Source organism: Elaeis guineensis, chromosome 12 (assembly GCF_000442705.2).
Source record: "Elaeis guineensis isolate ETL-2024a chromosome 12, EG11, whole genome shotgun sequence".
Lineage (NCBI taxonomy): Eukaryota > Viridiplantae > Streptophyta > Magnoliopsida > Arecales > Arecaceae > Elaeis > Elaeis guineensis.
The window spans coordinates 19,923,665-19,936,251 of NC_026004.2; the positions used below are offsets into that span (position 1 = coordinate 19,923,665).

General features: G+C 40.0%; 1 protein-coding gene across 1 annotated transcript; it reads left to right on the forward strand.

Annotated features, from left to right (window-relative positions):
- Positions 1-10,791: 10,791 nt before the first annotated feature.
- On the forward strand, positions 10,792-11,571 carry LOC140852827 (uncharacterized). The gene is made up of 2 exons (XM_073246387.1): positions 10,792-11,355; positions 11,437-11,571. The coding sequence occupies exons 1-2, from the start codon at positions 10,792-10,794 to the stop codon at positions 11,569-11,571; spliced, it is 699 nt and encodes a 232-aa protein (XP_073102488.1).
- The last annotated feature ends 1,016 nt before the right edge of the window (positions 11,572-12,587 follow it).

The window sequence follows — 12,587 nt, forward strand, 5'->3', positions numbered from 1 at the left end:
TGCGTAGGATAGTTGGTTAGGAGTTTATACTTAGGATAGCCTCCACAGGTTTAGCTTGGGATAGCCAGTGAAGAGCTTATGCCTAGGATAACCACCATAAGCTTATGCATGGGATAGTCGGTCAGGTGCTTATGCCTGTGACAATATTCATGGGTTTATACAATGGGATAGCATCTATGAGCTTATACATTGAAATTTGATCAATCATGAAATAAGATATGATTTTGATTAGTCCAAACTTAAAAAGAAAAAGATTAAGAAATCTAGAATTGTGATAACAAAAATGGATTATAACATATATGAAACTAATTCTGAATAAAGGATTTCACTTATTGACATGTTGTGATACATCTCTTTTGATAAGATAGATACTTGATATATATTTATATGGATGTTTGAGTTATTTTAGATATTCGATATAAGATTTTCTACTTTATGCTTATTGCTATTTTTAAATTATATTATTTTATTGGTGTGGATGTGCGGAGATTTTTACTGGGTTATAAAGTTTACAACCTTCTTCTTTCGATTCATTTTCAGAGCTACAGGATGCTTGTACTTGGCTAAGGTTTAGATTTCGATTTGAAAGGATTGATTAGATAGAGTACGATCAATATTAGTTGGATGATCGAGTTTTGTAAATTGTATAAGATTAGATATTTATTAATATAGAATATTTGTTATGAATTGAGATCAATAATATTTATAAGATTTTGAGATTGTAACAAATTTTAAGGCTTTGTATATTCTTTAGAGCCTTGTTCTAGGGAGTGTGCTGCTGTCGCATATGCATGGCCGACCAGGGTGTTGGATTGGGGTGTGATTAATACCATGATCTATATCGGTTGCTTGCATCGTGGTTTGTTATGCTCCCATACCGTTCCTTGCCGTGCCTATGCCAACATGGTAGAGAAGGTGGGGAAGAGGGAGAATGGGAGAGATGAAGAGAGAGAAGGGTGAGGGAGTGAAAGGGAGGAAGTGAGATGGAGGGTGGCTGATGGCTAGCAGAGCATTGGGGAGAGGCATGGAGGGGCAGAGGAAGGGTCAGCCCTCCAATTCCTTTATTTCATTCAAAACAAGAGTCTCGAAGGAGGGTTTTTTTTTTTTTTTTTTAGTTCTCACTTTTGGTGCCATATATTAAATTGTCACCGTTCAACTTTTCACCTTTGTTTAAATCAGCTACAATATTCTTAGAAGCTGAAGTTATGGTTAATGCTAATTGCATTGAAACACAAACATGCTGACTTAATACTAGCACATCACATGATTGTTTTGCAGTGAAAATAAGCTAAATTAATGATAATCTAACATAAGATAAAATAAAAAAATTCATTATTATGCTCCTGATCGTCTTTCATGATACAAATTCTAATTATCATAACTTAATCCTATTTGCACAAAATTTCAGTTCTAAATGAGATTTCCTTGGAATCCTACCAATTGAAAAACTCCTACTCAAAATAGGACACCGGGGCATGTTACGAGAATTGCATAATTTCATCTCGGGTAGTAAATTAAACGCATCCAAATATATTCCATTACTCAAAAATATATAGGCAACATGCCATTAATATTCACAAAAATACAATTTTTTTACTCAATACATAATTATGAAATTAAACGTAGTACAATCAATAAGCCTTGCTGAACCCTAGATTTCATATGACATGCCTTAATGTTGCTATATCTTTCTTCTATTTTTTGTATTCTTTTTCACCGCATATTTGTGTTACTGTTTCTTTATGAAAAGTTCTTAGTCCCACCCAATCTAGCCAAAATCCTTTGTTGCTTGTGCTGAAACCCAAATGCCTAATTTTATGAAGGTTAGGGAACATTGATAGCACAATTGTTTGCCTTGGTACTCAGCACTCTAGCTCAGGGTCATAGGCGACATTGAGAAAACATTTGATGGCCTCATATTGTCTTAGAGCAAGCTTCACTATATTCCAAGACTCCAACAACGAGTTAATCAAGCCAAGAATTTGCTCCTCTTTGTTGAGAATGATACCCTCATCTCCAAGGTTAAAAATCATATCCCACATTATCCATATATGTTGATTCATTATGCATTTTACATTCATCTTATAAGTCATGAAGTCCAATACTATAATCATTATCGCTAAGTTTCAAAACCAAATTGGGTCTGAGCATATACTTTTACCTATTATTAATAGGTCACACCAATCGATCATTATAGCAATACGAGCATAAAATCAGAAAATTTTTTAAAACAAAAAGCATATTAATCCCAGCTTTACACAATTTTCTATGAATTTTCAAAGAAAAAATCCATGAAAAATATGAAAAAAATTAATGGCTTAAGACTGGCTTGAACTCTTGATCTTAGTATAATGGACCCACACGCTAGCTATCTATGCCAAATATATTTATTTTTCTCCTCACCTTTTGTATTTTAAATTTCTTTTTTAGTGTAAAATATATTAGAAAAATCTATGTTGGTGCATGTGGCTAAGGCTCGAAGTCTTGACATTAGGACATCAGCTAGGAGACTCACACACATGCCAATGTCACCACCACTCCTTCCTCCGTTTTTTTTTAAAAGAATTAATTAAAAAGGGCATGTGACCGAAACATGCACCTCCTTCTCTTTTGGGTCGGTCACGATCTTTTGAGGGTTTATGAACCCTATGAAGGAGGAGGGGAGCAAGGCTCAGAGCAGCAAGCCTTCGTGCTGGTGCCTCTTTCGATAACAACACCATCCCAAAAAAGGAGAAAGGGAGAAAAAAGGGAAGCAAGAAAGGGAGGTTAGGAGTGCAATAATGACAAGCACCATTGCCACACCATCCAACAACTAGTTCACCATCTTTCTCGAGTTTATCCATTAGATTCATGCTCTCCGACAACCATCATGGGCAAAGCTGCCACTAATTTGGGGTTTTTGAGGTGGTGGGCCATGGCATCCGACATCGACAAAGAGGTGCAAATGGCAGCAATGGGAGCACCACCATCACCGGCTGCTGCATCCTATCAACTTGGCACCTTGGAGAGATGGAGGGATGAAGGGGTGGTAGAGTAGAGGGAGAGATGGATGGTTTGTTCTTAAGTTAAAAAGAAAGGGATGTTCTGATGAGATCTGAATGAATGGGTTAACGAGAAAGGGGAGGGGGGGTTGGAGGAGCTTTTTGGTTTAATTGGTATTAGAGATCAGTATAAGATACTAATTTTGCCTATAAATTTTATTTTTATATCAATGGAGGAATCTACAAGTGACTTTTACTTGATACTAGATTTCAATATCACTAAGAAATTTTTAAGAAAAAATCCCTTTTTAATATAATTTTTTATTTTTAAAAATATCTTACGAACACCAAGGGATTTATCCCTCAATAAATCTTCAAGGGATAAAACTTTTCTTACAAATCTCTTGATGAAAATTATTAAAATAATCACTCACTGATTCCTTGTAGATTATTGAAGGATTTCCAAAGGATTTATCGAGGGCAATAAGTTTCTCATAAATCACTTAAAGATTTCTTAGTGAAATTGAACTTTGAACACAACTTAACATCCCTTAAAAATCTATTTGTAATCCCTTAGTGATTTTCAAAAGGACATATCCCTGGGTGGTATCCTTTGGTGAAAGGCTGATTTCTGGTAGTGATTGTTTTTCACAGGAAGTGCTTTTAGGTGTTCTTTTAGGATATTATTTTTTCATCTCTCTCTCTCTCTCTCTCTCTCTCTCTCTCTCTATATATATATATATATATATATATATATATATATATATATATATATATATATATATATATATATATATATATATATATATATATATATATATATATATATATATATATATATATATATATCTGATGATGCATTTGAGGTATGTCTGATTGGTTGGTTAGTTTTATGTTTTTTTTTTTTTTTTGTGTGTTTGTTTATTTCTTTTCTTTTTCTTTTTTTTCCAAGGGTCGTGGGGTGGGGGTTGTGGACTTCTTTTCTTGCCTGGTTATGTCAGATATGTTGTTGTCGAAATATGCTAGTTGGTACCTGCACAAGTTGTTTGAAATGAGAGCTACTCTGAAGGTCGATGCTTTGCTGAAATTTCCACAATGCTACTGCATCCTCTGTTGATCATGTTTGGATTTGTTGTTTGGTTTATCCTGTTCTCTTCAGTCTTCTTGCCCAAGTAATTGTTTTTCCCCATTTCGGCTAGCTGATGCTACGCAATCTGATTATCAAAGGAGGATGCACTCCTGCATGTTAGTCTGTGGTTGTTGATGAGATTGTGGTTCACATATTCCTCTGCACAGATGTGGAGAATGCATGCAAATTTGCAGTCCCCATATATGCTTAGAGAGATCATGCGTAGAGTTGATGCATGTAATGGTCCGCTTCCTGTTGTGTTTGGTCCAGCCTATATGGGCCTAGAATGGCCACCTAGGCCACTGCTCATATGCCCAACATGAGGGTTGAAGACTCGTAAATGGAGTATTCCTCTTCTTCGATTCCGAGGGATAAGAGGAGTCCTAAGGTTCACCGAACTCTAAGGAAAGCCCTAAGACGTAGCTTATAATTTCCCCTCCCTTCTTTCTCTAAGCATCGCCCTAATCTTTAGTGAAACCTCTGGTAAAATCCATGAGATTTATTGGGTTTTTCAATCAGTGCCTCCAATGAGCCACCATCAATTTATCATTTGGTATTGCTCTCCTATTCTTCTTCACTTTTTTTTTCGAACCCAAGAAAGCCTATGACAGCCTGATTGAGTCATTAGCCATTGGATTTTTTAGTGGATTGGGCCTTCCCATATTGTTGTTTTTCTTCTTTTCTTTCACTAGGACAACCGCCGTCATAAGACACAGTCATGATCGGATAGTCTAGGGCCAGAACCACTATTGTCGGAATCATTGGGGTCACTGCCATCAAGGGACACGGCCGTGGAAGTTGGTCGGCCTAAGATTCTCCTTTTTCCCTTTCCATGGATAACAAAAAAAAATGAGAGAGAGAGAGAGAGGAGAAAAAGAAAAAAAATAGAATACTCTCTTCCCTTCTCTCTCTCTCTCTTCTACACTCTCTCTCCATGTTCTTACTTTATCTCTCTAGATATCTATGGATCAATGGAGAATTTAGAATCTACACAAACCTAGATTAATTGATTGATCCTAGGAGGAGTCCCACACCTGTAGTATTATAACCACCTATCTTAATATTTCCACCATCCACCATCATTTTTTATTTTTATATTGACATTGATTATGTAAAGGTGCAACAGTCTACACAAAAAGATGTCCCACAAAACATCTTATCTCGGAGTTTGTAGATCAAGAAATTGATCCATTGTTGTGCTTGAGTCTAAAATCGATGAAGATAAGGATCCCTTTACATGATCACCTATATGTATGTATATATATTTTTTGTATTATGTGTGAGGATTTGATTTTGTGCCAAATGATTATCGTTAGAGTATAATTATTGATATGAGAATACATAAGTATATGGTTCTTTATTATATACATATATCACATATTGATTGTTTGGTATAAGACATCAGCTATTCTAAAATTGAGCAAGAAATATAATTCAAAATTATTGAATAGTTTATTAATTGTGTAAGTGGATTTGTACTGGCCATGATGTGAACTATTAGTCGGGGGCTATATTGTGATATCTTGGATTGTCAATTATAGATCAAACCATGATATCTTGGTTTGCCATTGTAGCCCAAAATATGGATATCTTGGTTTGCCACCATGGGTCGAAGTACGAAAATCTTGATTTGCCACTGTGGGTCAAAGTACAGATATTTTGATTTGCTACCATAGATTGAAGTATGAATTATGGTTTATCAATTAGAGATCGAGGTGTAGTTGTGGTTAGTTGAAAACTGAAAGATAACTATTGGCTTGAATCATATTATTGAGATGCGAATGATAAGTCAGATGAAACTACTGATGATATTTTTTTCTTTCAGAGTTGTAGGATGCATAACATTGATCGGGATGGACATGAAGCTTCGAGTGCTGAAGTTTTTAGTTAGTTAGTTGATTTTCTAATACTAAATAGACATTTGAATTTTATAAATTTTATTATTTGATAATAATATATTTATTTATTTAATGATTAGTTTGATGATTCTTGGAGATCTTGTTATACTATAGATTGAGCATGACCTTTAGGATTTATTTTTAGGTTATTTGGCCATGTCACATGGTCAACCTAGGTGATAGATTTGGGTGCGACAATGCATCTTTGAGGAACGTCAATGTTGGAAAAGCTCTGGTGAGAAATTCCTAGTATCGTCCTCCAAAAAAATTGTTTTACTATTAATTAAAACTTGACATTATCTTTCAATGAAATGGTTTTACCTGTTAATGAATCTAAACATTGTATGGTAGTCCCGAGCATGTGGTTGGACTTTCGATCCATGGTTTCTGCAGACCTAATGATAAAAATACTATTAGTGTTAGGAAAAAGATCAATTAAACTGTTATTATGGGAGCTGTTACGATGGTTATCGTGAGTACCTCAGATGGGCATGCTAATCATGGGACATCTCAGATCTTCAAGCTATCTCCAAAATCGTTGACTTAAGAGCAGAGCCATATATAGTGCAGAGTAGTTTGCGTTTGGTCTATCGTAGAGTCTATCCGGCATATTTTGTTGCCTTGGCAGACCGATCCCTTAGTGCGTGGGCTGTTCCTGTTATCACAGTCGATTTACTTCATAATGTACGCAACAGCTGTCCATCTTGAGTAGATAGACTCAGGCATAACTAACTCCCTTAATCTCACAGGAATCATTGAGGGCTGAAATATCTCATCCGTTATGGCATGTTGAACAACTCTGCAATCTCGAGATCTCATAATCTTTATATAGCTGTGTGACCAGCTGTTCGACAGCCTTCTATATAAGCAACCAAAACTCTGAGGACCAAGGTAAGCCAATCAATCCCTCTCAGAGAACTCATTGCTGCTCATGTTATTCTCTGAATCTAACTTAAGCGTCGGAGGATCCTCGTCAGAGCGAAAATCTCTGATTTGGACTTATTTTGTAGATTACTCCAGCGCCAGCATCTCTACACGAGGCTCAGCCACCTTCTGTCTGACCTCGATCGAATCGAGCACCAACAGATGGAGAAAGAGCGTAATCTTTATTATGCCTCCAAAATAAGCATCATCCCGGCTCTCCAACGCCGTCACTTCTCGTCGGACGGAGAGTCAAACCAACAGTCGGGTGCAGCAACCAATGATTTGAGACTCCCCCGTCAGTCCAGTCAGCACTGGTCATGGTGGATCAATTCAACCTGCTCTTCCAACTGGTCCAAAACTTGATGGCCACCATTTAGGTGGTCCAGACTATTCTGACACCTCCTCCAACGGCACTGCAGCCTGCTCAGGCTGCCCCTGCACCTCCTTCAGTGGTGCAACCAGTGGCCTTCTCGACAGCACCATCGACGCCTCCTGTGGTGCTGCCCCCATCGAATCCAATTCCGCACTTAGCTCCTCAGCCACCACCATGGCCAGAGCTGTGTATGCCTCCTCAGAGCCCAGAGAGGAGGCACACTCATCAGAGCCATTCCAGGACCCAGTAGCTAGTCAAACGGAGATCTCCTAGTCTGTGATCGGGGCATGATTCAACCCCCGATCGTCATGCTCCATAGCATTCTGAGGTCTACACCATCCTAGATCTTGATATTGAAAGGTGATTCCAAATGCTCGACAAATAGATGGAAAAGAGGATTGAGAATGCACTCAACAATAATCACTCCTCGATGCAACACCTACGAGGGGTTTAATAGTGAGCCACCCTTCATCTCGAGGATAGTGCAAGATCCACTCTCTCAACACTTCAAATTGCCTCAACTAGAGATCTATGATGGGATTACTGACCCCGTCAACCACTTGAAAACCTTCAAGGTAGCAATGCTTCTCTAGGGAATATCTGATGCGATCCTCTGTCAAGCGTTCCCTCCGACTTTCAAAGAGATGGCTCGATAGTGATACTCAAGTTTGAAGCTGGCTTCCATCCACTCTTTTAAAGATCTATGTCGGTCTTTCGTCAGCCACTTTATCAGCAGCCGACAGCAGCAGAAGCAATCCGACTATCTCCACACCATCAAGCAGAAGGAGGGCGAGTCGATTCATGCTTATGTTAACTATTTCAATGCGACGACTCTGGAGGTCTATGATCTAGATCAATCGACCGCGATGGCTGTGATGATGGGCAGCCTACTGAGGAATGACTTGAAGAAGTCATTGACCAAGACTTATCCCTGAGATTTTTCGGACATGCTTGCTCGTGCAAAGAAGTATGCCCGTATAGAAGAGGTCTTTGCAGAAGAAACCCCCATCAGTTCTGTTACAGCAGGACAAAATAAAGAGCACTCTCTAAGATGAGAGGGGAGAAACTGCCAGTACTCTTGGTCTCCATTCCAAAGGTGGAGGAACGGGGGCTGAAATTGTCGATCTCGAAGTCCTTAGAGAATGGATTGACAACCCTCAGCCCCAAATGTTATAATAATTATACGTCCGTAACTATTTTCAGGGGGGAGGTGTTAATGGAGGTCTGGGTCGAGCTATGCCAGCCTCTACAGATGTGGACGAAGTCAGAGTGCTGCTGCAACCCACATAAGTATTGCCTCTATCATCGTGACCATGGTCACGATACTGAAGATTGCCTGCAGCTCCGAGACGAGATAGAGAGGCTTATCAAGCAGGGGAGACTAAACCATTTCTTTCAGAGGGCAACACCTCAACATCGATCTCCAAGAGCTTAGCAACCACCTCTTTTGCCTTAGCAACCACGTCTTTTGCCTTAGCAACCGTTCTCTCTGCCTCAGCCACAGTTGGTACCAATGCAGTGAGGGAGATAGGAAGCAGGGGGACAGATGATAGTGGAACACCGATTGATCCGAGGAGAAATCCTTATGATAACTGAAGGGTCATCTAGATCAGTGGAGCCTCCAAAGGTGAAGAGGCTAAGGCTTGAAAATGAGGACGTGGATGCCATTGTTTTCATCGAACAGGATGCTGAAGGTATACTTGTCCCGCACAATGATGCGGTGGTTGTAATAGTAAATATTATTGATTTTAATGTACACCATGTGTTTATTGATAACAGAAGGTCGGTTGATATTTTATATTTTTCTATCTTTATCCAAATGAGGTTCATCCCAGACCAGCTAACTAGATTTGACACCCCGATTCAGGATTTCTTTAAAAATTCAATGATTTTGGAAGGATGATTTGGCTCCCTCTTATCGTAGGCACTCTGCCACAGCGAATGATAATTCAAATCAACTTTTTGATGGTCAAACTTCACTCGACCTATAATACAATTCTTGACCGTCCGAGCTTATGGACCTTAAAAGCCATGGTGTTGAGCTATCATCTGATGGTGAAAATTTTCACCAAGAAAGGAGTGGAGCAGATCCGAGGTAATCAAGCCATGGTCTGTCAATCCTTTACTGCCAAGGTTCGAGCGAAGGGCTAGCCAACCCAAGCAGAGGTCCAGATTGAGCTTCTGATAGGGTTGGATGCTCATGATGATTTGATCAAAGAGCATACCCAGCCCACTGAAGACCTCTTGGATGTCCCTCTAAGGAAAGAGGATCCTGACCGAACGGTGAGGATTGGCTTGCACCTGGATGAGGTAATCAAGAGTCGAATGATTGCCCTTTTGTAGGAGAATGTGGATTTATTCATCAGGTCGGCCTCAGATATGTCCGGCATTGATCTGGTGGTGATATCCCATCACCTTAAGGTGAACCCAACTCATCGTCCGATGAAGCAAAAGAAGTGGAGTTTTATCTCAGAGCACCAGAGAGCTATAGATGAGGTGGACAAGCTTCTCAAAGTCGACTTTATCAGGAAGGTCATGTACTTGAATTGGCTGGCAAATATCATATTGATCAAGAAGGCAAACGGAAAGTGATGCATGTGCATCGACTTTGTCGACTTGAATAAAGCCTGTCCCAAAGACAGCTATCCACTTCCCTAGATCGACCAACTGGTGGATGTCACTTTTGGGTATGAGCTCCTCAGCTTCATGGATGCCTTCGTCGATTATAATCAAATCTGGATGACACCTGCAGACGAGGAGAAAATAGTCTTTCTTACTGACCGTGGATTTTTTTGTTACAGGGTGATGCCCTTTAGCTTAAAGAATGTAGGGGCTATCTATCAGTGGTTGGTGGATAAAATTTTTAAAAACCAGCTCAGCCGCAATTTGGAGATGTACATAGATAACATGCTTGTCAAGAGCTAAACTACCCCAAACCATGTTGCTGACCTTCAGGAGATCTTTGATACTCTCTGTCGGTTCAAGATGAAGCTGAATCCAGCGAAATATACCTTCAAAGTCACTGTCAATAAATTTTTTGGGTTTATGATCTCATGAAGAGGTATTGAAACAAATTTCAAGAAGATCAAAGCCATTTTTGAAATGACACCGTCAAGAACCATCGAAAAAGTATAGCATCTTATCGATAAGGTCACTTCGCTCGACCATTTTATTTCTAGGTCGATCAAGAGGTGCCTTCCTTTCTTTCAGACTCTCAGATAGTCAAAAGACTTTCAGTAGATTGTCGAATGTCAGAAGATATTTGAGAAGTTGAAACAGTACCTCAGCTCTCCATCATTGCTCTTGAAACCTTAGCCCGATGAGGAATTGTTATTGTATATCATCGTTTCTCTAGTAGCAATTAGCTCAGTGCTTGTTCGAAAAGAAGGATGGGTTCAGAAGCTTATATACTACACCAGCAAAAGCCTTCACGATGCGGAGACTAGATACTCTAAGCTCGAAAAGCTAATTTTTGCACTGATTGTCATGGTGAGGAAGCTACCATCTTATTTTCAGGCTCACACAATGATGCTGCTCATAGATCAACCGATCAAGGCTGTTCTCCACCACCTAGATACCTTAAGATGGATTGCAAAGTGGGTGCTAGAGCTCGTCGAGCTGGATGTGCAGTACCATCTTAAGCTTGCTATCAAGACCCAGGTGCTAGTGGATTTTATTCTTGAGTGTACCATCACGAATGGGGAAAGCTCAAAAGCTATGGAGGTCTCAAAAGGAGGTGAAAGCTCAAAAATCGAAGAAAGCTCAACAGTAGAAGAGACGGATACAAGATCTGCTCCGAACGAGCTGTGGATGTTGCATGCTGACGGTTCGTCAAATACAACAAGAGCAGGGGCTGAGCTCATTTGGGCCAGTCTTGAAGGAGATATCGCAAGGTACGTGCTATGCTTTGAGTTTCTGGCTACCAACAACGAAACAAAATATGAAACTCTGATCGTCAGTCTCAAAGTGACAGGAGAAGCAGGGGCCCAATATTTGAAGGTCTTCAGTGACTTCCAGCTGACGGTTGGGCAAATTAAGGGCGAATATGAGGTCCGAAAGAAAAACATAAAGAAATATCTTCAAAAGATAAAGAACTTAACCTCGATCTTCCTAAGCTTCGACATTTGATAGGTCTCCAGAGCAGACAACACCAGGACAGATGTGCTATCAAAGCTAGCAGTCTTGTTGTCCACTGATTTGGAGAACGAGATCTACTTTGAGGTGCTCAAAGCCTCGACCCTTGAGGAGCCTATCGTTGTCCAGTAAGTTGATGAAGAGCCCCGCTGGATTAATCTCCTACTCAAGTACCTTAGGTTAAGCGAGCTACCCACTAACTGCAAGGAGGTTTGGAAGATAAGAAAATAGGCCACCCACTATATCTTGTACAAAACCAAGCTATACAAGCGGTCGTTCTCCCTGCCTCTTTTGAAATATCTGCACCCATTCGAGATAGATTATGTACTACGGGAGGTCCATGAAGGAATCTATAGAAGCCACTTGGGGGGAAGGTCCCTCTCTTATAAAATTCTTTGGCAAAGCTACTACTGGCCCACTATACAGCAGGATGCAGGTGCCTTCATCAGAAAATACAATCGATGCCAGTGAATCTTCAATATTCAGCATCAACCAGCAGCACTCCTAACTCCCATCAGCATCTTGTGGCTATTCGCTCAGTGGAGGATGGATATCTTTGATCCTTTTTTCCTCATGTCCGATCAGCGCAAGTTCCTACTGGTGGCCATCCACTATTTCACGAAGTGAGTTGAAGTCGAGCCCCTATCTCATATATCCAAGGTGAGAGTAAAGGATTTTGTTTAGAAATCAATCATCTACCATTATGATCTTCTCCGAATATTGATCACAGATAATGGCAGGTAGTTTAGTGATGCCCGACTTCATGAATTCTGCAAAGAATATGGAATAGAGCACCACTTTACCTCGATTGGCCACCTGCAGGCGAATGGAGAGGTGGAGGTGATCAATAGAACTCTCTTGCAAGGCTTGAAGGTCAGAATAGATCGAACTGGGGGTCCTAGGTAGACAAGCTTCATCATATGCTGTAGGCCTATCGAACCACTCAGAGGCTTCCAACGGACGAGACTCGTTTCAACCTCGCATTCAGGACTAAAGTAGTCATCCCTATGGAATTTGGGCTCTCCTCCCTTAGAGTTGAAGAATATAATAAAGATACTAACTCTGTATGGCTCTGAGCCAATCTCAATTTGATTGAAGAAAGCAGAGAACGTGCCATTGTCAGAATGGCTGTCTATCGTCAGAGGGTG

Bases quoted from the DNA above. Each gene is read 5' to 3' on its own strand.
- LOC140852827 (XM_073246387.1), top strand. From the start codon at position 10,792: ATGGTGAGGAAGCTACCATCTTATTTTCAGGCTCACACAATGATGCTG. The intron at 11,356-11,436 runs GTCCGAAAGAAA...GACATTTGATAG, and splicing joins AAATTAAGGGCGAATATGAG to GTCTCCAGAGCAGACAACAC.